The 25,152-nt window shown below is 42.1% G+C and overlaps 1 protein-coding gene across 5 annotated transcripts in view; it reads right to left on the reverse strand.

Annotated features, from left to right (window-relative positions):
* Positions 1–25,152, reverse strand: part of ksr2 (kinase suppressor of ras 2) — a 163,030-nt gene that overhangs the window by 51,130 nt on the left and 86,748 nt on the right. For all 5 annotated transcript variants that reach the window (XM_061730539.1, XM_061730541.1, XM_061730540.1 and 2 more), the window contains one exon: positions 22,841–23,013. In XM_061730539.1, the coding sequence (XP_061586523.1) occupies positions 22,841–23,013 (173 nt within the window). The remainder of the gene's footprint in view (positions 1–22,840; positions 23,014–25,152) is intronic.

Here is a 25,152-nt window from a genome sequence, read left to right on the forward strand (position 1 = left end):
CAGAAATATGTGCCACTAGAAACTGAATTTGAAAAATTTATATTTGAATTTGAATTGCTCAACTTGAATAATTGCATTAAAAAACTGAATCTGAATCACATAATTTGAATTTGTATTGTTTAATTTGAATCATTGCATTGAAAAACTGAATCTACATTCAGTTCTCACAATTAGAGGTTATAGTAGGCTACGTGAAAAGGAGTTCTTTGTATCTGCACTTGATTGCTCTTCCTCCGGAAGGCCTGGATGTCTGGCACAGTAAAATTGAAATTGAATTGCAAGAACTGAATTTGAATTGTGAGAACTGAATGTAGATTCAGTTTTTCAATGCAATGATTCAAGTTGAGCAATTCAAATTCAAATATAAATTATTCAAATTCAGTTTCTAGTGGCACATATTTCTGCCCATAATTACTGCCAGTGCGATTAAATGATGACATAGATAAGCTGTGGGAAATGAAGGCAACACTGGTTCCAGTGGTAATCGAAGCATCTGGAGCTGTGACCTCAAAGCTGGGCAGTTGCTCCAGCAGATCCCAGAAGTAAAGAACCTCGATCTTGGTCCAGAAGAGCAGATTTACAGGAACAGGAACAAATACAGTACTGTGCATAACCCTCAAGATCTCAGGCCTCCTGCTGATGAGCCAAACTTGAGGAAGTAAACCACCCACAGATGCTCACTGCTCAATTTATAAGTTAGGAGTGGTTTAATTTGGAATAATTTGCCATTTGAGGAATATTGTACTGTTATATTTAACGACCATTGTTGATATGTGATCAAACGAATCAAAGAGCATTTTCATTTACATGGACAATGTGATGCAAACAAACAACACAGGTATGCTTTCTGTGTGGTGCACTTTATCAACACTGGAAACGAACCCAAATAAAATCAGCAAGGGCCTATCTGTACCAAGTGCACGTATCTGGTGATCATAGAGCTGCATTATCCTATCTATATTCCGTGGTGAGAAACTGCCTTAAAAAGAATTCCAGCACAAAAACCTTTTGCTTGGTCCATTAGGGCCTGCAAAGACTGAGCAGCATGACACATTAATGCACCACCTCTTAATGTCAGGTGAGAATGGCAGCCTGCCGAGTATGCCTGACAAGGCAGATAGGTATCTTGGATACATATTGAGATAATAGCACACTCTAATAGTCTGTAGGCTACCAATGGTTCAATAACAAAGCAGCTTTGTTGAAAATATTTGGGAAAGCGATAGGTCATACTGAGAAGTGCATCTTTCAAAATGGTCTTTTAGGGATTCAGCACAAATTCAACATATTGCAGCTCTGTTTAGTTTTATTATGCTTGACATTTAGCAACAAATAAAGTCATCATAGAATGAGGTTTTGAAGAATGTAGAGGAGTATTCACGAGGATGGAAGACAGCCAAAGTGAGTAAAATTACTCAAACAGAAAATTCTTCATTTTACCAAAAAGCAGGCGATCAGTCAAATCAGCGTTCTCGATAGCAAACATGAATAACGGACAACAAAACATTATGACAACACAACAAACAATATCAACATTCCAAACTATATAATGACATTAAGGCTGGCTGGGAATTATGTACAATACGGTGCCCCTACAAGATAATAATTTGAGCCTGATATTCATCCATCCATCATCTTGCTTCTTCCTATCACCGGGATGTGCTGGAGTCTATCTGTCATCCAGAAGGTGAACCAATGACCCTTTATTTTGTGATTACCTTATTGTTTCATGAGTCATTCATTAAACACGCTATATTTCCGTAGCACATCAGCATATCAACAATCTCATGGGAACTCCTTAACAACATTAAAAACTTTATCTCTCGCTTGAGTTTTTCTTTCAGAGCTAAAAACCGGTTCAGTTACAACTTTACAATGACAGAACAAAACTAGTGAGAGAAAGATACAACCACTCTAAAATAAAGTAACAACTACACAATGTTGTGTGTATTTTTATATAAATTCATTCATAAGTATTAAGTTACTTTTAGCTGGAAATGAATGTCCGGAGGACAGGAAGAGGAAATAACTAAATCAAGCAAATGGGTAGAAGTAGCATACACAAAAAGATATTCTTTGAGATCTTTCCTCAGTGTGTCATGCTCCTAATGACTTGGAAATTGAACTGTGTGCAATGAGATGATTTAAATATGAGAAAAAAAAGGTTCATTTGGAATAAACCCATTATGGAAAGAGTTCAGGGTCAGAAGACCATCATGATTACAGAGAAGAATGATTCACTTCAGAAGATGTCTGTCCCGAGGACGGCCTCCTGAACTGTCCCACCGGTCGGCCCGGCCCCAAGGGCGGCCCCCGGAACTTTGGCCTTTGTCTTCTCTGGATATTCAACCAGGTCTAGCTTTCTAGGTTGTGAAAAGGAAATAATATGGGCTACACAGACATCAAAAAATAAAATTAAGATTATTTATCAAATTTTAGGATATCTTGAAGAAGAAAGCTAAGAAAAGGAATCTCAGCTGACCTTCAAACAGGTTTTAAGGAGCTTGAGGCCGGATTGTGGCAAGATTTATGAAAAAAATCCGTATACATTTTAAGTTTTCTAGTAATAATGTCAGATGAAGCGTTCCAAACCCAAAAGAATGAGCCCTCTAGTGTATCTCTCCTTTGCCTTGAACAGGCTGTGTGCTGCAAAATGTGCTGCAATTCGGTCCCGAATTTCCCGCGCTGGGCTGCGGATGTTACGTCACATGACGCTGCATGCACGTTCTCCCCGTTCTCCCGTGCCGGCTTCACTGTTGGCTGCAGTACCCCCGACGGCCGTCGTGGTGAAGGGTGGCGCTAGAGAGTCTCATTTCTTAAAAGGAGCCTCAAGCTCCTTTAATAACCAACCTTACAGTCAACATTATCAACTAAATATGTGTACAGGAAAAATTTTGTCTCGAAGATCCTTTTCTGACACGGGGTTTATGGTTTTCAATCACAACCCAGCCTTATCTGAACTTTTTTTTATAATAACCTCCCAATTTACGTTAATTACCTATGCAGCATGTGAGAGGAGATGTCATGATTGTAGATGTCTGAGTTTATGTAATATTGCTGTTGAATTCCTCTTAACTTGCTTTTAAAATATTTTCCTTAAAATCAAAAACAATGGAAAGAAGCAGCAAACTTGGTAAAAGTCTGGCACCCACACTGAATATGTCTGACTCAATGCCAAGCATTACTCACTCATGTTCACAGAGGACAAATCGCAGGCAAAAGCAGCGCCTACACAAAGTAAGCACCTGTAGGTCCATTTTCCAAAAGTGCAACATTTAAGAAAACAACCCAGCTCCAAAGAATTAATTTTAAGGCTATTTTCAAAATGAAATATTGCACACTGTGTATACAACACACATGCATTATGTACTGCATACTGGTACAGCTGGTATGGCATAAGCAGGTCAAGGTAAAAGCAGTTAAACAGTTAACCAGAAGCTGGCCACAATACCACTGTGAATGGCCGAGCTGCAGGGATCTTATGCATTCTGGGACACAGTTTGCAAATCACACTCATTATTGGATTTATATGAACGTAGCACTCCTGAATATTTTCCACGGTTCAAACTCTGCATGATATTTTGAGAAAATCAGCACACACTCGTGGAATAAGCTATTTCAAAAAGGGTCTAGGTCATATTTTCAACTCGTGCACCCACAGAAAAATATTGCGCATCTCGCCATTTCTTTGTACCCACAACACATTTATAAAAATATATGGTCTTAGTCTACTGTTTTTTGGACATTTCCGGTACAATTATAGAGTAACCATTAACATCCAATGTAGCTAAGCAAGTCCAACACGAGATGCAGAAGAATTAGAGTGCTATCTGTTGATCAGAACTGACTTGTACAAGTACACTTACTGTCTTTTTATATTTCCAATATATTGATAAAATATGTAAATTCTGGAACTATGGACAAATGAAACCAAGTTATTGATTTAAGTGACCTTAAAAGGGAAAGGTAAGGTATTCCTGAATCACCTCTATTAATATTTGAAACCAAACACAGAGAGCTAGCCATTGGCTGAGCCGACTGTCAATCATATCAGAAACAAGTTTATCGCTTTATATAAATTTGCCTAATGCAGTTCAATAAAATTCACCGGCCTTAGAGTTGTAATGGATGTGAAATTGAATGACTGACACCAGATGTTGTCTTTTAAGCGTAAATAGATAGTAGATAGTAAATATGTTAATTTCAGCTCTAAATTTTGGCATTTTAAAATGGGAGTCAATGGAGATGAACTCTTTTGCAGCCAGCCTCCAGCTGCGAGTCGAGGAACCACAACTTTTGATTGTCAGCATTTTTTATCGTTTCGTTTCGTTTTGGGAAGCGAGGAGATAGAGAGGATTTCACTGAGTGTGACAAGGAGGGATCTGCCTTTAAAGCAGTGTAGAATCACACATTTAGGTTCTGTGATGGTAGCCCAAATCTCTCAAACAACTTAGCAGGTGTTATGTAATTCAGTAATTCACTTCCCAAGAGCCAAGATAAGAAGTCTAATTGTCTTTGATCCAAACACCTAGTTTTACCATGACCTGGATGACTAAGTACTATGGTAACGTTTAGTAACATGCACTTGTGGTCTTAAGACCAATTTTTAAAGATGTTATATCCAGTTCTAAATAAATATAGATTTAAATCTTTAAGGAGGCTCAATCATTTTCATTATACGATAACAAGGTTCCAAGTAATCAGCATCTGTTTACAATAATGTCATGGCTCTGGTGCCATAGAGCATTTCCTGGTTCCTGAAACAACCTTCCTCCCCTCGTCTTCCAGTCTCTCTAGGGGCTTGGTGTCTTCTTTCTGCACTCTGTTGCATCGCTCAATTACACTCAATCATCCCAATAACCTAATATAAAGAGGCACTGACATCATCTGTTTTTTGTCAGCCTTGTTTGCAACAGACAGATGACTGGACTTGTCAGCAGGACAAGTCGGCACGAGCTTGGAGTGATGATAGATTATTACATGCTTAAAGTCTGTTCATAAAGGCAAAAGTTCCTAAAAACATCAGAAAAATTCATGTCCGTACTATGTCCATGTTTCTGAAATGTATTTGTATGTGACAGCAAAGCTATTTGTTTACTTTCATATTTAAAAAGTACATGCATATTCTTTTTCTGTCAGAGATAATGTAAGAAAGCAGCACACATGCAGACTGCATGCACACTGCAATACTCACTCACATTCTCACCTTTGACCTCCATATTCATTGGTAAATTCAGATCATGTTTCTGTAGCTACTTCCAACTAAAAGCTGTATACATGTGGACCATAAAAGTCCAAGAAGTAAGTTGAAATGGCCTAATAGAAAATCTTTGGATTTATTATTTTAAGCTCTTATCCTTCCATATTTTATCTTTGACAATAAAAAAGTGTCTTTTTAGCAAACAGAGTGAGAATGCAAGAAAATGCGAAGAAGTGCGGTCGTGTCATAGAAGGATGACTTTGCATTTGGCTGCTGAGATTTAGCACGCTACATAACTAGCTTTGGTCTGTCTAGTCTTGTGATACCAGTTTCTGCCACACGTGGCAGTAGCGAGCAACATAAAGACATCATTACAACATGACGAAACAAAGAAGTTGCACGGTTTGTGGACGTACTTGAACTCCTTGTCAGTCATGTAGACAAACAGAATAGGCGACCAGAAACAGCAAGGATCTCTCTCGAGAGAGAGAGAGACGTCTCTCGAAGAGAAGCTCTCAAGAAGAGAACTTTGCCACCACCACAAACCTTCAGTACGTTGAAAAATACTCATTCTGAAGTGAAAAAAGAGTAGATAAAAGCAGGACAAAAACCCGAGAAGATATGGGCAGTGCTCATGGACAGCCAAGAAATTAAGTTTGATGCCAAACATTTTTGATGGCACAGTAAGTCAAGTTACTATGGTGTGACTTTAGTGCCAAATGTATCGATCTTGACTACGTCCCAGCTGCCCACAGCGGATCGACGCAGTGATAATTTGACTCTTTCAGAATTTCAACCGCAAAAAGAAAAAGGACAAGTCAGAAAGACGGCTCGGAGACAGAGATGGTTTTATAAACAGAAAACTGTAACTGGGATAAATGATTGCATGCTCGGTTAGAGATCCTGTGTTTTGATCCTCAGATTTTGGGTTGTGATTATGGTTCTGCATTAAATCGACGCCAAGCGTGCGCCGCAGGTTGCGCCGCAATACGCACCCCGCGGTGCACGCCACACCGTGCCTGACGCGCACATCCCAAAAATTGTAACTACATGTCAAGAGGTCGCAGACCCAACGCAGACCGAGAGGGCTATGATTGGTTTGCTTGGTAGCAACGCATTTCCGGTTCCGGTTCGTGAAGCAGTCGTGAACTTTCAGCGCTCTTTTCTTCGTGTGTTTGATTTTTTTTGTTTTGGTTTTTTGCACAATAGTTGTCCTTATCACTTTGATTCACTGTGACCGGAAAAGTCGGATAAACCATTCAGGAAAAGAACGCACCCCCCTAGCGCTCTTGGGGGGTATTGAACCGCGGCGAAATGGAGTGATGGAGAAGTCCGAAGGGTTCACAACGGCGTCACGGCAGCGGCGTGTGCTCTGCGTTGGTGTAGCGCAGAACCATAATCCAGGCTTCAGCAGGCAGCTATACTGCCCCCATTTTGACTGGACTAGGGAGTATGAATTTAACTTTTGGCTTCACGTTACAAATTGCTCCTTTAAAGCTCACCAGGCAGCTAAAAAGAAGTAAGAAAACATCTCACAGAGGTTGGTCACACATGATTCACATTCAGACTGTATACAAAGGGAGAAAACTGAAGCCTGTTTTTACTCTGCAAGTAAGTGGTTGACGTCTCAAGAGGAATCTAGTAAATAGTTGGGAGCCACACACATTACATACCTTATCTTACCAAACATCCAGAGCCTATTTAAGGTCAAATGTAGATTATTTGATGAAACACTGAGAGTTCTTTCCAGATGATTGACGGGGGATTTAACACTGCTGCCCCCCCCCCCCCCCAGAGGAAAGATTTACTGCAGGTAAAAGAAACCCCAATTTCTAAACAATATGCACAAAACAAACAAAAAAAAAACTCTAATCATTCCCACTGTCAGCATGACGAAGTCGTCTCACCCACGCCTGCTCTCGCCCTCAGAGGAATCAGCGAGCCGCTACAGCTCAGCAGCGGAGTGAAACGCACTGGCAGGTTAGACTTCAATCAAACGGTTGAACGATCAATCAATGGCACAAATCAGTTTTGTGAGAGTATATAATAATCATGCCCTAAAGATAGTTTGTTGCTGAAGAATTCGGAAAAAAAAGAAAAGACAAAGCAAAGAAAGCACAAGCCAGAAGCACAGTTTTCAATGAAAGGCTCAAGCAAATGTATCTAGGAAATAGTCCAACACGTTGGTATGAATACGGCTGACTGAACTTCAGAAAAAGTCAAAAGGTTTGTAACGATGTGGGCGTTTGCTACACAATGTAATTTATTAATTTATTTAGTTTGACATATTACAGGCCCACCATTTCCTCATCGATCCTCGTCCACGTATTTTAGAAGCGTGTGCGCAGGGTGAACGTTTTGGACTCTGAAGTGGTAATAACATACAAACTGAGAGGGTTGGGTGGGTTTTTCTCTGTCCCTCTATAAGGAAGATGGGGAAAAAAACTAAACAAAAGACAAAGCCAGGTTGCACAGTTGCTATGGTAACAGCTCCACGCTGATCAGCCTTTTCTACAGAATATTGTTCAGTCATCTTTGACAAGCATAGAAGAAAAACAACTTAGGCTACATATTCTCAAATGACACAAAATGTCTGTGAGAAACAAACAATACCGAGGAAAGTTCTGGAAAAAAAGCAATTATCTCCGGTGTAAACCGGTGCACCTCAACACAGCGTCATAGACTGGTGGATTCTTGTAACCCTGGCGGCTTATGTGTGCCAGTGAAACAGAGGCAGGAGGGATGGGAGAACAGATGATGCCTGGAGGCCTCGTGGCTCAGAAGAGATGTCCTCAGGTGGGGAATGTGGCTCAGAGCATGCAAACAAGCAAAGCAACTAATAGACAGAGCAGGGTTTGCCATCGACGCTGCAGGGCCTCTCAGGTGACGTGACGCCCCCGCTGGTGTTGGGTGATGTCTGAAGTGGCAAAGTGGAGGCAGAGCTGCTAGGTGCTCAAGGTTTAGTGTCTTACACGAGTGCACTTCAACATGTGAAGGTTCTGACAATCCTGTCAAAACTGAGCCAGTCTTGAAATCATTTAATAAAGTCAGTGTCAAGCAGTGACATTATCTGCAATCTGAGTAGAAATGTAAACAAAACAAAAAGAGAAAAAAGAGGCAGTAGTTGAGACCATTTAATTGGGCGTTTGAAGTCGTTAGCAACTCAAAAACTCGGATACAACACAACCCCATCACTTGGTTCTGTACCTCAGAAGTGGGTAGCGAACGGCTTTACACGAGTTTCAAAAGAGGCACTCGTTTCTTTTATGGATTAATGATAGTGATGCACCGATTGTTCGGTAACCGAAATTGTTCGGCCGAAAATGGCAAAAAAACACTTTCGGTGTTCGGAATAAGTGGGAAAAAAAACGAACAATTAATAACGGCGTTGTAATATAAATAGACTGGCCGCTCCGTAACTGTTGCGCACCACATAAAGTGTTGGCCAACAAAAAACTAACCACATAAGAATTTAACTAACATTCACCAGCAGGTGGAACCAAAACAACATAAATCAATCTATTACAGGTGCGTTTAGATGACGAAATCAAACAGTGAAGAGCGTGGAGTGAAGTGGTGCGGTGCAAACATGTCAGCAGTGTGGAAGTATTTTAGAGTGGCAAAGAATAATACAAGAATGGCTGTTTGCAATGAATGTTCTGCTCAAATATCTACAGGGGGCACATCTGCAAAGTCTTTCAGCTATAAGTTTGATTTATCATTTGAAATTATAAAAAACCCTGAGCGCTTTAATGCATTTTTATTGTTTTAAGGCCTATGTTACAATGTTCAGTCAGTTAAGCCTAACGTAAGCTCAAAGATGGCCACAAAATGTATTTTGCTAATTTATTTATTTTAAGTTATTGTTCTTTGCTGGTATAATGTCTGCTGGAATATTTAAGAAATGCTGGGAAATTAAAAAATGTTCAGTTTTTTATGTTCAACAAATGTTTTCTACCTTGTAATTTTGTAAAAGATATTTTTCTTTTAAAAGCATGCCTAAATCAAATTTATTTGATTTATGCAATGGTGAAAAAATTGGCAAAATAAATGAAAAACTGCGAAGAACCATGTTCGCTATTGTTCGGTATTCGGCCAAGTGTTTTTGTATTAGTGCAGCAGATTAAGTCATTTTATCAACACGATACTTCACTTTGGTATAGAAGCATGAAATTTGGCACAGATACTCTCCAAGGTCTACTCTTTAGGGAACAGGCGCGTGCCACTCAAAATTCCAAGATGGCGGCCCCAAAATCCAAGATGACCGCCAAAAAACGTGCTTTTTCCTTTATAACTCAAAATGCCTTGATTTTTAGCCCCATAGATATATTAAAGTTGAATAGAATATAAAGTTGGGTATTGTGGACATTTTGGTACCAAGTACATGTCTGTATCCATTACGGTTCTTAAGATACATCATACAGAAACTTGTATATACCCGGAAAAGTGAGAATTTTGTAAGATTGATTGTTGTTACGAGAACATGGATTCATGAAAATGTTACTCTCACAACCTGATATTTCCAGTAGGGTTACTTACTATTAAGACAACCTGGGGGTTGTCTTATTAGTTAAAGATGTCGGCCCTTTTTTCAAGATGGCCATCAAATTCTCATTATAGTAGACTATAGTAGAGTGAATGTCACTACACAACCAGGGCACACTGGTGACCTCTGAAACCTGTCTAGACAGTCTGGATAAATGTTTCCATGAGGAAGCTGATAGCCGCATCTTTGTACATGCCAAACATGCCACTGAGGAGGGTAGCAAACCATAATGATCAAAGCCAATGACACCGATATTCTTGTTATCGCACTTAACATCTTTCCATCCCTCCAAGAACTTGGTCTGCAGCAACTGTGGGTTGCATTTGGACATGGTGTGAGCCTAAAGTGGATTGGTGTTCATGACCTGTACCATTCTATTGGGCCTGTTAAGACCAAAGGCATACTCTTCTTTCACACCTTCACAGGTTGCGATACTGTATCAGCCTTTCGGAACAAAGGCAAAAAGACTGCCTGGCAAACCTGGGACATTTGCCCTGAGGCCTCTCCCATCTTCAGCAAACTAGGTCAATACCCTCCTGTATTGACTGATGGTGAGCTAGAGATCTTGGAGAAGTTTGTTGTCCTCATGTACGACAGATCGAGTACGGCCGTTAGTGTAGATGAGGCTAGGCTTGATATGTTTGCCCGAAAGCAGAGGCCATATGAAGCCATTCCTCCAACAAGAGCAGCTCTGCTTCAACACACTAAACGCGCTGCCTATCAGGCAGGCTGCATATGGGGTCAGGCAACCCAGCGTAAGCCACAAGAAGAGAGCCCTGCTGACTGGGGATGGACAAAGGTCGGTGCACAGTGGCAGGTCTACTGGACGGCAAATGCGTCTGTTGCTCAAAGTTGTGAACAGCTGGCCAAGTGTAACTGCAAATCAGAGTGTTGTGGAAGGTGCAAATGTTTCAAGTTGGGTTTCAATTGCACAGCACTGTGCGGTTGCAAATGTGAATAGAGCAAGTACACTGAAAACCTTGTGGTGGGCCTGGAGCCTATCGAGTACCGTGATGACAAGTGCACCTTCCTTGATATGATGCCCCTGATGCAACCCATAATACTGAGTGCCAAGCAGGGATAACTGTAGTATTTTAGATGGTCTTTTGTTTGACTCGGCAGGGGATCGAATGCACAACCTTTCAAATTCAGTGTGGACATTAACATCTTAAATTTTTGCTGGTCATTGAATTTTGCGATAACAGTGGCCCTTTGTATGCCTGCAATCTTGCAAAAGGCAGCATCTTGATTTTTTACTGGCTATACACTTTTTCAAAAAGAGTGGCCAACACAATATTTGGAGCATATATGCTTGCATCAATATTTAAGCATTTTGACAATGAATATAGGACAGGAGTGGAAGACATGTTTAAAAACGGTCCCATCCTGAATATTTACTGGCCATTTTCCAAACAAGTGGCCCTTCCTCTTTGTAAGCTGCACCTTGCCGTGGTGGAGAGGCTTGAGTATTCCAATCATCCTGAGGGCTATGCCGGTGGGGATTTTATTTATTTTATTTATATCCCTGGCAAGTTTAACTAAGCCGGATAGGTAAAAGGGGAGGAGGCAGACAAAGCAGCGCCCTGGGCCTCCAGGTTGAGGGTTGGCCATGGGGATATCTAAGATTAAGACAACCCCCAGGTTGTCTTAATAGTAAGTAACCCTACTGAAAATATCAGGTTATGAGAGTAACATTTTCATAAAACCATGTTCTCGTAACAACAATCTTACAAAATTCTCACTTTTCCGGGTATATACAAGTTTCTATATGATGTATCTCAAGAACCGTAATGGATACAGACATGTAATTGGTACCAAAATGTCCACAATACCTAAGTTTATATTCAACTTCAATATATTTATGGGGCTTAAAACCAAGGCATTTTGAGTTATAAAGGAAAAAACACATTTTTGGGCGGACATCTTGGATTTTGGGGTCGCCATCTTGGAATTTTGAGTGGCACGCGCCTGTTCCCTAAAGTGTAGATCTTGGAGATTATCTGTGCCAAATTTCATGCTTCTATACCAAAGTGAAGTATCGTTTCACTAATCTGCTTTACTATATGTGTATTATTATTTTCGGTTTCGGCCACAAATTTTCATTTCGGTGCATCACTAATTAATGACTTAAACTGAAGTTTCTGACTCCGCCCCCTTAAATCACCAGCTTGAAACAGTATATGTTTCCAAGGGGCGGGGGCGGTTTTTTGTTGTTGCTTTAACTCAGTGGTATTTCGACCAAAGTATTCCTTGTGTCCATATGTTTCATTAAGAAACTTAGGAAACTTTTGGAAAAAAATAAAAATAAATAACCTGTGTAAAAGGTTTGCAAAAAATGTACCCCTCAAATATATTTCATTTGTGATCATTTGGTACCAAAATCAAAATCACGATTAAAATTTGATGAGATGCGCCACGTTAGGAAAACAGAGGGATTTAATGGTTCAGAGCAGAAGCTGACAGTTATGGAAAGGGTCTCGGGCGGCGCAAGAGATGTTTGCAGCCGGCGGCCGGTGGACGTCCAACAGGTTCAAATTAAAGGCTTCGAGGCCAAACAGTTCATTCCTGGGGGCTACGATCAAAGGGAGAGCCCACAAGTACAACAAACCTTCACAAGGTTTTTCTTAATGCTGACTGTGAATTTGAAGACTTTGCAAAAAAGAAGACAGCCTTTCACACCTAAAAAGAAAAACAACTTCAGGCGGGATTGTGTAAGGACTGAGGGTGGTGCAACTCTTTACAAAACAGTGAATCAAAGGACAACACTGCTCCTAATTGGTTGCTCATCATGGAACAACAGTTTGCATGAGACAAGGCAAAAGAGGAGCAACAATATTAACCATGTTTGATCTTGTCATAAAGCCGAAACTCAGAAGGGAATGCCTCCGATTGGCTCTGGTTGAGATTGTGCTCCAAAGCCGAGCAGACTTTTCATCATTTTTAAGTTGAATGTAGAGTTGTTCAGTATAAGGTTAGCAGGTAGGAATGCTGAAGTCACATGACAGCATGGCAGCAGTCAACAAACAACTCACAAGTCCTGGGCTTCCTTGTTTTGTTTCCTTTTTTTAAATGGTGCTCTTTTATGAGCTCTTGTTTACACAGGAAATATTTGACTGATCCTTATGAGCCACTGAACATGTGAAAGAAGGAGACGTTGGCGCTGTAAAGCGCGTTGTAAAATCTTGATAAGGCGAAAAAAGGGAAAGAATCCAAGTGTGCTCCATTTAGTGTCCACCAACCAGGAGCTGAAGGAACCTCTAGGGGAAGCTCTGCGGATTAAAATCATCGGAGGTCCCTGCTACAACAAACAAAACGATTGACCGGTCCATCTCTTAATTTACTGGCCTTTATGGCCTCGTCTGCAGGGTTTCATCAGCTGGAGCGAGCGCTTGATGGGAGAGTCCTGCGCCAGACGGGGAGTAAATTAAGTTCCAATTGCAAAACCTTTCCCATCTGGGGAACAGCGTCTCTTCTGCGGCGGACTGATGCTGCAGGACAGCGTGATGAAGTACAATCTCATTACACAATTTTGAACAATCTAGCTTTTCTAATTGATTGCAGCTGTCCTCGTGTACCAAGACAAAGCCGGAACAGCATATGGAGGTCAAAGGCAACTGAATCAAAGTCATTGAGAGTGCAAATATTTGTCTCTGGAGTTTTCTAAAGTATTTATTTCTTCGTCCTCCATTTTGCCTCAGATATGTGTACAAGTATAAGATGGATACTTGTCAGGGAGGAGTGAAATCATCCTCTCATACCTCCAGGCAAATCCTGTCGGTTTACATCTGCTGAGCTGCTTCACTGATACCAGGCTGAACTGGTCCTTTCAGGTAACTATTTTTACTCTCACTGTTTCAGCCGTGATTTATTTGCCAATTCTCCGAGGAGCCTCCATTGTGCCACCACATTCGGTTGCTAGGAGACCCGCAATGCATTTGCAAATCAGCTAGACAAGGTTAAGGAGAGTGAGTGACGTCACTGGAGCACGTGGAAATATAAAAGATTGAAAGTTGGGCACAAAGCGTTTGAAGAACATTTAAGCCATTTATAGCAGGACCACACGCACAGACTCCCACACTCACTCTCCTCCTCCCTCCTTCCCTCTCGCTCTCCATCTCACACATACACACATTAGTTATGGAGCAGGTGTGTGAGCTGGTTGAATGCCAGAGCTGGTACTGGATCTCCAAATGGACGCAAGGCATCATCCCGAGCTGGGGTGTCTGTCTAATCCAAACGAGTGGGCTCAAACAGCCTGAGGCACAAGAGGTGAGCCGCACATAGATGAGCGTGTCTCTGTGGCCACCCTGACATTTTACATCGGAGTAACAATGATTTATCCCAACACCTGAAGCAAGAGCAAAACACACAAAAGCACAATTTTAGTCCAGTACATTGTTTATTGTTTTGAGCAAACCCCGTACGGACAGAACTGTTGAAGTGAAAGTACTAATGTGCTCCGAAGTCACAGACTCACGTCCTGATCTGTACTGGGCTGCCCACATATTCATAGAAATGGTGGTAAAAACATAAATATTAGTATCCCTTTTCTGTTACATCCCTGTCCATCCTTCCAAGAAAAAGAGGACTGCAGAACTCCAGCCAGCTGGGGCTGATGGCCGATAGTGGGTCCTCGCTGATCAACATGAAGACTCCCCACTGCAGTTATTCTGCTCCTCAACAGTGGAACAAACTTCCTGTAGACCTGAGGTCTGCTCCAACTGTCAGCTCCTTCAAATCAGGCCTAAAAACATTACTGTTTACTCAAGCGTACTCCTAAATTAAATACTTACCTGCTGTACTCTACTGCCCTTATTTTTAACAACTTGTGCTTTTTATTATTAGGGCCCGAGCACTTACAGTGCAAAGGCCCTATTGTATCTGTAGGAATTTTTATTGTCGTTATTATTATTATCCTTTTTCTGGCGAAAAAAAGGGCCTTTTTGCCCCCCTCCATCTTGCGACGACGCACATTACTTTTCTCGTTCAAAAGCGTTACCGTGGCGACGCTAGACGGCAAAAAGCGCGCCCCCCCTTCATCTGATTGGTCCATAATTGATAGTTCCCCGAAAGTCACCAAATTTTGCATGCAAGCCAGGCCTGGTGATGAATTTGATATTTAATGGTTTGCATTAATGGGCGTGGCCTAACGGTTCAACAGCGCCCGCTAAAAACCTTCGTGCCTCAAGCCCCACAATACGGTTTGACGTACATGCACGAAAATCACTACACACCTGTATCATGTCGCAACTTAAAGAAAAGTCTAAGCCTAACCGAACAGGAAGTCGGCCATTTTGAATTAATCGTGTCATTTTGCTGCAATTTATGCCATTCCTTCGGCAGTTAATACGGCCCAAACCGTAACGTGCACCCAGGTGTGTTATACATCAAAATGTGCGTCTCCTCCGTCTCCAGTCAAAAGCGTTACCGTGGCGACGCTAGACGCCAAAAAGCGCGCCCCCCCTTCATCTGATTGGTCCATATTTGATAGTTCCTACTTTCTGCCATAACTTTTTAATGGTTTCACATAGACAGTCGTGGGTGGTGTCATCTGACTCGGTATTGAGTCGTTGAACATAATTGGTCCAAATTAGCCCCGCCCCTTCTTCTGATTAGTCGATATCTGATAGTTCCTACTTTCTGCCATAACTTTTGAATGGTTTGATACAGACAGTCGTGGGTGGTGTCATCCGCTAAATGTCGAGGCCTGAAGAATCTACATGCAAGTCATACAAGCACTTCCACTGCAGCATGCCTGAACGTGCACAAGCGTGCGAGGGCCTCTTCATTGCTGCTTGCAGCTTTCATTTTACTTCTTTTCTTATCATTTTATTCATAATTTTATTTCATTTTATTTGTTATTTACTGTCTAATTATGTCTTGCCACTTTTAATGTCGATGTAAAGCACTTTGAGTTACGTTGTGTTGAATTGTGCTATATAAATAAACTTGCCTTGCCTTGCCTTCATTTGACAACTATGCAGGACAAACATTGTTGCTCCAGCTCCTATTTGCTGAATGTCAGAAGTCCGGCTTCTGACTGGTGAATGAAAAGAATCCTTTTTTGTTATTCAATCCTCAGATGCCCCGTCTTTGTCATTTCATATTGGCGAGCTCGCTGCCCAGACGGGCAACAACCTTCCTTATCTGGGGTCAAAAATTTTGATTAGTGAGATAATTAAAACGTTTATTAAAAGCACCTTTTACGCTGTTTTCGGTCCAGATGGGCAGTGTGACAGCATCACAAGGGATGAGTGAGGGGTGGTTAAGAGCTACGATGGATGTTAACTTGCAGGACTTTTTGTACGAAAAGCGGACACTTTGGATTACCGCTGAATAAAGGTGTAATCACACGTAAAGGAAAGGAAAGAAACTAGTGATAATACGCCATTGAGGTGTGCCAAGGCCAGCAGTTTCCTGTTATTGAGCTCTTTGTAAATGATGCCATCAATGACGTTTTCCTCACATAGTCTGTCAAAATGTCTGCAGTGAAAGACTACATATACTTGGCAGTTACTGCAGACTTGGACTTTCTGTGTGCCATTTCATTTGAATGAAAAATATGTGAAATACTGTATGTACAGAATACAAAAACAAACCCACTGACTGCACTCTATGGCTGTCAAGAAAGACCAACACCATGATGATTCATGCAGTAATGGTGCTGAATGTCGAGCTACCGCTCGCTCTACTCTAAGCACTATTTTTTAAAAGAAGAGTTGTGGATGAGTGACTTTGGACACAGCCATGGAGATGTCAGACAAGCTCACTCTCTGCACAGATACACAGAACTGAGTCTAATCAGCCATGAGCGCGGTTTTGGAAGAAGTATTCACGGAGGACCGGAATGCAAATCTGGCAAATATGTGTGATCCAGTGGAAAAATGTGGAAAAGTCATGTACACAATGCATCAGCACATTAATGGCATCCCCTATCCAGAATCAAGTGGACACCTGAGCGACGATACACTCCAGTTTGATATATCATCATATTATATCAGCCAGAGATCACAAACGGTATCCTAGTGTGAAGCAGAACAAGCCATCAGGACAGCGCCGGGAGCCCAGCTTGGACTGGGCACTGACTCATCTCGAGTAGACAGCGTGTGGTCTCGGTTAACTTAGGAAGTCTTGTGAGTCCTGGGTGTGTTTTTGGTTCATATGACTTGAGGGATGAGTGATTTTGTTAGCTGGAGGAAGCTGACATACGAGATAGCGGTCAAACAGTAATCCCAAACATAGACCTGGGACGGATATTTATCTTGGCTGACTGTGTGGAGACGTTTGTCCACTTAGTCCCACAAGCGTACACACACACACACACACACACACACACACACACACACACACACACACACACACACACACACACACACACACACACACACACACACACACACACACACACACACACACACATACACACAACACACATCCGCCATTTCTAAAATAAGAACTGGATATTTTTCCCCTCACAGGCGCCGCTAACATGGAAAGTGAGCGGTCAGATGCTTCACCCTCTTACTGCACGATAAACAACCCTCTTCTCATACATGCAGAGACAACTTTTAACAACTATACATTTTTCTACTCTATGCACAAACTGCATTAAACAAACTTCCGGGCACAATGGATCAGAACACTGCATTTCAAGTTTTATAGTTTAAGCTAAACATTGTTTTTATAATAAAATAAACGCCCGCGGCCACACCCTCGATCTCGTCTGCTCCACCGGCCTCACCATAAATCAGCTCTCCAGCCTCAACCTCCACGTGTCTGATCACCTGGCAATCATTATGGACATCAACATCCCCATCCCCACTCCCAAAGAAGCACGCAAAATATCCTTCCGCAACATCAGATCCATCTCCCCCTCTGCCCTCTCAGCCTCTCTCGCCACTCAGATGTCCGCCTCCCCTCCCCCGTCACCCGACAACCCCTCGGACCTCGTGGATTACTACAATCATACACTCTCCTCCTGTCTTGATCAACTGGCTCCCATCAAAACCAAAACAGTCTCTTTCGCACGCTCAGCACCCTGGTACACCCCTGAACTCCGCAAACTGAAATCCCGTAAACGTCAACTCGAGCGACTCTGCAAGAAATCTGGATTAACTGTTCATCAACTCGCCTACACTGATCATCTCCACCAATACAAGGATGCCCTCAACTCAGCTCGCTCCACCTACTTCTCCAACATCATCCATTCCGACTCCTCCAACCCAAAGGCTCTCTTCTCCACAATAAACAAACTTCTCAAACCCAGTGACAACATCTCCAACTCCTTCACAGTCTCTAAGTGCAACGACTTCCTCTCATTTTTTCAATCCAAGATCCAGACCATCTACAGTAACCTGACCACCTCCTCCACCCCCTCCACCTCCCCACCTGTTTCCCCCCCCTCCACCTCTCAGTCCCTGTCTCACTTCTCTCCCATGTCTTCAGCGTCTCTTTCTACAGTCATGATGGGCATGAAAACATCTTCCTGTGCTCTGGACCCCATCCCATCCACATTTATAAAAAACTGTCTCCCAGCCATCTCCCCACTCATCATCAACATCGTCAACTCCTCCTTCAGCTCTGGATCAGTCCCGGACACCCTCAAACTGGCAGCTGTCACCCCCATCCTCAAAAAACCTGGACTCAACCCTGACACCATGAACAACTTCCGGCCCATTTCCAACCTCCCTTTCCTGTCAAAAATTCTGGAACGTGCCGTCGCCACTCAGCTCAAGACCCACCTCACCTCCAATGATCTGTTTGAAACATTTCAATCTGGTTTCCGCTCACGTCACAGCACAGAAACAGCCCTCATCAAAGTCACCAATGACCTCCTTCTCTCCTCCGACTCCGGCAACCTCAGCATTCTCCTTCTCCTGGACCTCACAGCAGCCTTCGACACCATCAGCCACACCATCCTCCTTTCCCGCCTGGAATCATCTCTCTACATCACCGGATCCGCCCTCTCCTGGTTAAAATCCTATCTCACCAACAGACATCAATTCATCAGCATCAACAACTGCTCCTCCTCCACTGCCCCTCTGTCACAAGGCGTCCCCCAGGGTTCGGTGCTTGGTCCTCTGCTCTTCATCCTCTACATGCTCCCCCTTGGCAACATCATCCGCCGCCACCGCCTCCACTTCCACTGCTACGCCGACGACGTCCAACTGTACATCTCCACCAAATCCCTCACCTCTGCAACCCACTCTACCCTGACCAACTGCCTCACTGAGATAAAATCATGGATGCACTCGAACTTCCTCCAACTCAACTGCAACAAATCGGACATGCTCATCATCGGCCCAAAATCCCTCACCAAAACCGCTCACAACTTCACCCTTACCATGGACAACTCCATTCTGTCTCCCTCCACTCACATCCGCAACCTCGGCGTTATCCTAGACAACAACCTCTCCTTCCAACACCATGTCAACCACATCACAAGGACTGCTTTCTTCCACCTCAAAAATATTGCCCGTCTCCGTCCATCACTCTCCTTCTCTACCGCTGAAACCTTGATCCACGCCTTCATCACCTCAAGACTCGACTACTGCAACAGCATCCTCTATGGTTCAACTTCCAAGGTCCTCAATAAACTCCAATACATTCAAAACTCTGCCGCCCGCCTGCTCACCCACACCCGCTCCAGAGACCACATCACCCCAGTCCTCCAGAAGCTCCACTGGCTCCCCATCCCTCAACGGATCCACTTCAAAATCCTTCTCCTCACCCACAAAGCCCTCCACAACCAGGCCCCCTGCTACCTCACCGACCTGCTCCACCGCTACACTCCCTCCCGCAGCCTCCGCTCCTCTGACGCCAACCTCCTGTCCCTTCCAGTCAGAACCAAGCACCGGACCTGGGGCGACAGGGCCTTCTCCATCGCTGCTCCCACCCTCTGGAACTCCCTCCCCAAAAACATCCGTGACTGTACAGACCTCCCAGCATTCAAATCCCACCTCAAAACTCACCTTTACAGAACTGCTTTTAATGTGTGATTAATGTCCTGTCTCATGTTGTGTCCTTATGTACTGTCCTGTGTAATTGTAATTTGTATTTGTGTTTTGTTGTAATGCAAAGCGTCTTTGAGTGCCCTGAAAAGCGCTATATAAATAAAATGTATTATTATTATTATTATTAAATAGACTTCCTATCGAAACAGTTACAGTCAAATAAACTTTGAAAAGACATCAACCATGAGGCCCTTTGTGTGTTCTTCTGCTCCTTCCTCGTTCCCTTCCCATGTTTTCTTTCCAGGTCCACTCCTTCAGCCGATCATCCCGAGACCTCAATCAAACGGACTCCATCGAGGGGGTTTATCCCTGTCCTCGGTTGGATAACTGCTCTGGGATGTCACCCATAGCTTTTATAAAGACTCATTTTGAAGCCCATTTATTTTTCCTAACCCAACAGTTTGAAAAATGGGCAAATATGTGGAACAAACAAGCCTGGCAACCAGTCGGAGCATCCCCCAACTTCAGTCAGTTACCACAATCTAGCTACTTTGGCTTATCTTAGCTCATGCTGGCTGACGGTGCTGATACGCATTATTCTACAGTCATTCTGATTGGATGAGTCCTTGTGTCGTTGCCGTGAGAAACTAGGGCTGCCAGAGCTCCACCAGAGCTGCCCCACTCGTGTGTTCACTAGAAGGATGTCTGTTCCTGCTAGTCAACCTGGAAGGGTTGCCGACATTGTGTTTCCTATACTGTCAGAAGTGACTTGTGTCTGCCCTACTCTGCCTTCACGTGGGGCGAAATCAGTCTTTTACTTATCCAGTCAGGAAAACCTTTATAATGGCACAAAAACTGAGAACTGGCTACACATCGGTCTGTTAACCAGGTATTTCTTTATATCAGGTTCATTTTTGCAACTGGTAAAAGAACTCTGACCCTGATTGCTTATTTATTTCTTTTTATGGGCATGCCAAGGAGTGGCATGCCCAATTGTCCAAAACGGCCCAAATGGCAATGTTGCTAGCATTTTGCTAGAAAGCTAAAGCTAAAAATCCCAATGCGCAGCAGCAGGTGTACAGCATGACCCCGCTCTGATATGGAAGAAAAAAATCCCCCAAAAATAAAACACACCCGAGAAAACTGCAGGCGACTTATCACTATCCAGAAATGGTTTCTCTTGGCGATTGGCACTAAAGGACTGTACAACCTCATTATGCCAATTATTACAGTTTTTGCGATTTTTAACTTTCAATTTAAAAAAAAATTCCATTTGACTTTGAACGCTTGTTGCTACGCAACAGGTTATTGTAGAGACATCGTACAAATGTTCCCTGACTCGCCACGCTGTGGACTTCAATTCAATTCAATTTTATTTATATAGCGTCTAATACAACAGATGTTGTCTCTAGACGCTTTCCAGAGATCCAGAACATGAACATAAACATAATTATAAATATAAATATAATCCCCCGAGCAATTATTACATAAACAATGGCACAACCCCGAAGCAGGGGGTGTGGTTTATTAACAACCCTAAACCACAACCCCTGCGGAGAGCACAGGAATGAATGCAAAACAACCATAAACACCTCAAACTGACATAGAACCACCCCGAATACAACCAGTTCCACCCCAAACCAAAGCAGCAAGAGGGGACGAATGGGCAATAGGGCATGCCCATATCAAAATTTTCTGAAATTTTCTAGTTTGTTTTTGCAATCTCTAAAGGCAAGTCTTTTTTTAGCACCTAACCACGTCACAGCAAAGCAGAAAAGTGAAATGTTAGTTTGATTTAGCAATAGAACTTATCTCTCCCTTAAAGATGAAAACCCGTCCAAAGGAATGTTCTGGAAACTTTTTCAATTAGAACAAGCCACGTGATTATCCGTTGGGTAAGAAGTCCTTGTGAAGAACAACGAGTTTGCTTCGGTACAAACATTAGGTTCATGAAGTACACATACAGGTACTCTGTTTACTGTGCTCACGTATTCATATGTTTACTCACTTTATTTCATGTCATCTCACCTATTCTTTACCATCTTTTCTACTGCTGCGACACTTGAACCTCCCTTCTGCGTGAAGGATCTTATCTTATCACGACATAAGTAGTTCTCCCAAATTCCCTGTGCAGAGTTTGATACAATCCTGGTTCTGCTTCTTTTAATTCTTCTTCATTTGTATTTTTTGGGGGGTTTGCACAACATCTTTGTATTTATGTAAACTGAGCTGTTCATAAATTTACATTAAATCAAAAGTCCGATGATCTGCGAGACGATGATAAATACCAGCAATGGAGATATTTGGGTGAAATCTTTCAGTCATATTTAATAAAGTATGGTACTTGCAAATTTTGGTCATATTCTAAATGCAAAAGATGGCAAAAAAGTAATCTCTGGCATTATAAGCAGAAAGAAATAGAACGTTTAAGCAAGCAAGGCCATGCCCTCTTGCCTTCTCGACAGCTGCCTTCTGCATTTCAAGTAACTTTTTTTCTTGGTCTCTGTCCCGTGCATATTATGAGATATAATGAGTGATTATTCCTTGTCATGCCTCTTCCGACAAATATGCATGACTGCATCCAACATACCATTTACCTGTCACCATAAATTCTGAGTGATGGTAGTATATCTCTCCTTCATTGACAAGACCTCCCTTACTACATTCTTCTTTGCCTTCTGCCATCTCCTCAATCTAATGGTTCCTGCAGTTTGCCCATAATGCGTCCACCAATAAGGCTGCCAGTGTGCAACAACACACTACCTCCGGCCATTATGGAGCAGACAGATTTTTCATGTGTTGCATTTTCCAACAGTTTTTCTTACCAAGATAATTGCTGGGCCAAGAACAATTCATGAGTCAAAGCATGCTGGCACAAAAAAGTGTCAAATGTGGTGACAGGAGGCTTATGAAGCCGTTTTTTCCCCCTAATATTATTATTTCTTATGATTTATAAAGATAAGTCAAGTGGACTGAACTGGAGTTTGACATCCCAAAAATTAAACATTCCCAGTGATCTAAATGAGCAGATGTGAGAAAGGATGAGAATATGAATGAGATCTAAATTTTAAGGCATTAAAAATCTAATCATGATAGCCAGAGTGTGAGCTGATTTAAGCAAAACTAGGAGACTTCACTTACTTGCAGAGGGTGTTTCGGCATGGACAGGAGGTGTGGAGGGGATGAAAGAGGGGAAGAAGAAGGTTCGCAGAGATCGTTCGTTGTGGAGGGGTGAACGCTGCGTGGGCAGATTCTCACAGCTGCCCACACTGCTGTTGATCTTAAGGTTCAAGGGTTTGGTCTTCTTCTTAGCTCTGGGGGAAAAGGAAATAAAAATAATCAAATTCATTTAGGGGACATCAAATAAAAAAAAAGAGACAAAAGTCATAATTAGTTTGAGTATGGTGATATAGGTCTGATCCTTGCTGAGAACACCACATTGGGTCAAAAAAGTATTTAGCCGGACACCAGTTGTGCAAGTTTTCCCACTTAAAAAGATGAGATATACCTGTAATTTTCATCACAGGTATTTCTCAACAATGAGAGACAGACTGTCTGACTTTTAAATAATGTATTTGCAAATTAGGGTGGAAAATAAGTATTTGTTACTTTGTTAAACACCCTTTGTTGGCAATGACAGAGGTCAAACGTTTTCTGTAAGTCTTCACAAGGTTTTCACATACCGTCAGTCTTCCCAGCCTGGTGCAGGTCTACAATTTTGTTTTCACGTCCTTTGACAGCTCTTTGGTCTTGGCCATAGTGGAGTTTGGAGTGAGACTGTTTGAGGTTGTGGACAGGTATCTTTTATACTGATAACCAGTTAAAACAGGTGCCATTAGATAACGAGTGGAGGACAGAGGAGCCTCTTAAAGAAGAAGTTACAGGTATATGAAAGCCAGAAATCTTGCTTGTTTGTAGGTGAACAAATACTTATTTTACAGAGGAATTTAGCAATTGATTCAGTAAAAATCCTACAATGTGATGTCCTGGATTCTTTCCCCCCATTCTACATCTGTCATAGTTGAAGTGTACCTATGATGAAAATTACAGGCATCTCTCATCTTTTTAAGTGGGAGAACTTGCACAATTGGTGGCTCACTAAATACTTGTTTGCCCAGGGATTAAAGCAAAAAAAATATTTTTGACTGAAAAACATTTTTCAGGCCAGTTCATATTCCCCCTCCATCTATGCACTGCACCTATTATGAAAAACAGGTGTTCTCTTGATTTAACATATATAAAGTGGTCTCCCCTCATCCTGCCAATACACAGAAGGAGGAAACAACCAAATTCTGCAGTGTCTGTACAGCCGCCCGGATGAGCCGTCCAGTGTGATGTGGCTTCTATGAGCCGTTCAAATTCTGCTCCCGTCGTTACGTAACGACGGGAGCGATTTACATAGGTTGGCCTCCGATGCGTGAAATCACGCACACAACTAACTCCGCTGGCCGGAGCTTCCGCCATTTTTTCGTAGCGGTGTATCGCGTCATTCAAGCAGCCAATCAGCACAGAGCCTCATTATAATATGACTGGGATGCTGCAGACATGGCTCAGAGGCTGAATTTCTCATTTATTTAGCAAAAACAATCAAAAGCTTGTTTTTAAGACACTCAAGGCCTGTTTAAAATAGGTACTAGATACCATAATAGGTCCCCTTTAAGAATGGCCCCTTTTCTGCCGTGCGGTCGCTTCCCAAAAGTTTCAAGTAAAAAAGTTAAATGCTGTATTAGCCCTTCTGTTTTCTAATACAGCATTTAAGGTGTAAGAAGACTTTAACCAACACTATTTAATTACTCGAGACCAATAGCATTTTATTGAAGGAAGGTGATTTTGAGCAGTTTTATTATTGTCAGTTTGCTTTTAATTTATAGTCCACATCAATTCATGCAGTACTCTCATTAAAGCCTTAGGCCTGTTCTCCTAGATCTGAGTCAACCTGGTAAGCTCGCATTTCTTCATCCAGTTGACCAGCTGCTCTGATGTCACTGCATTTGGCAAGACTTCAAAGTAAGATATTTCAAGCCTTTATTTGTTATAATTTTGGTGATTATGGCTCACAGTTTATGAAAACCCCAAATAAAAAATCCCAAAAAATTAGAATATTTTATGAAATCAATAAACAATTCAACCATCAAAATTAACATGTCTTGCTTTGCATGTATTGAGACTATGTAATATATTTGTTTCACCTTTTAAATTGAATTATTGAAATAAATAAATAAAAACTTTTACACCATATTCTAATGTTCCGACCTTCACCTGTAGCTACATTTATATTTACTATAGGAGCATAGGCTATTTCAGTTGCTATATAGTTGTCTGTCTGTACAGTCGTGCAAGTTCAATGCTATTAAAGCACTTTAAATCAAAGCATTTAGTTTTTTTATATAAAATAAATACATTTCTATGCAGTTTAGAAGTTTTGGGGATGTCCCTTTTTTGGCGCCTGCGCT

The sequence above is a fragment of the Cololabis saira genome, chromosome 9 (assembly GCF_033807715.1).
Source record: "Cololabis saira isolate AMF1-May2022 chromosome 9, fColSai1.1, whole genome shotgun sequence".
NCBI classification, from domain to species: domain Eukaryota; kingdom Metazoa; phylum Chordata; class Actinopteri; order Beloniformes; family Belonidae; genus Cololabis; species Cololabis saira.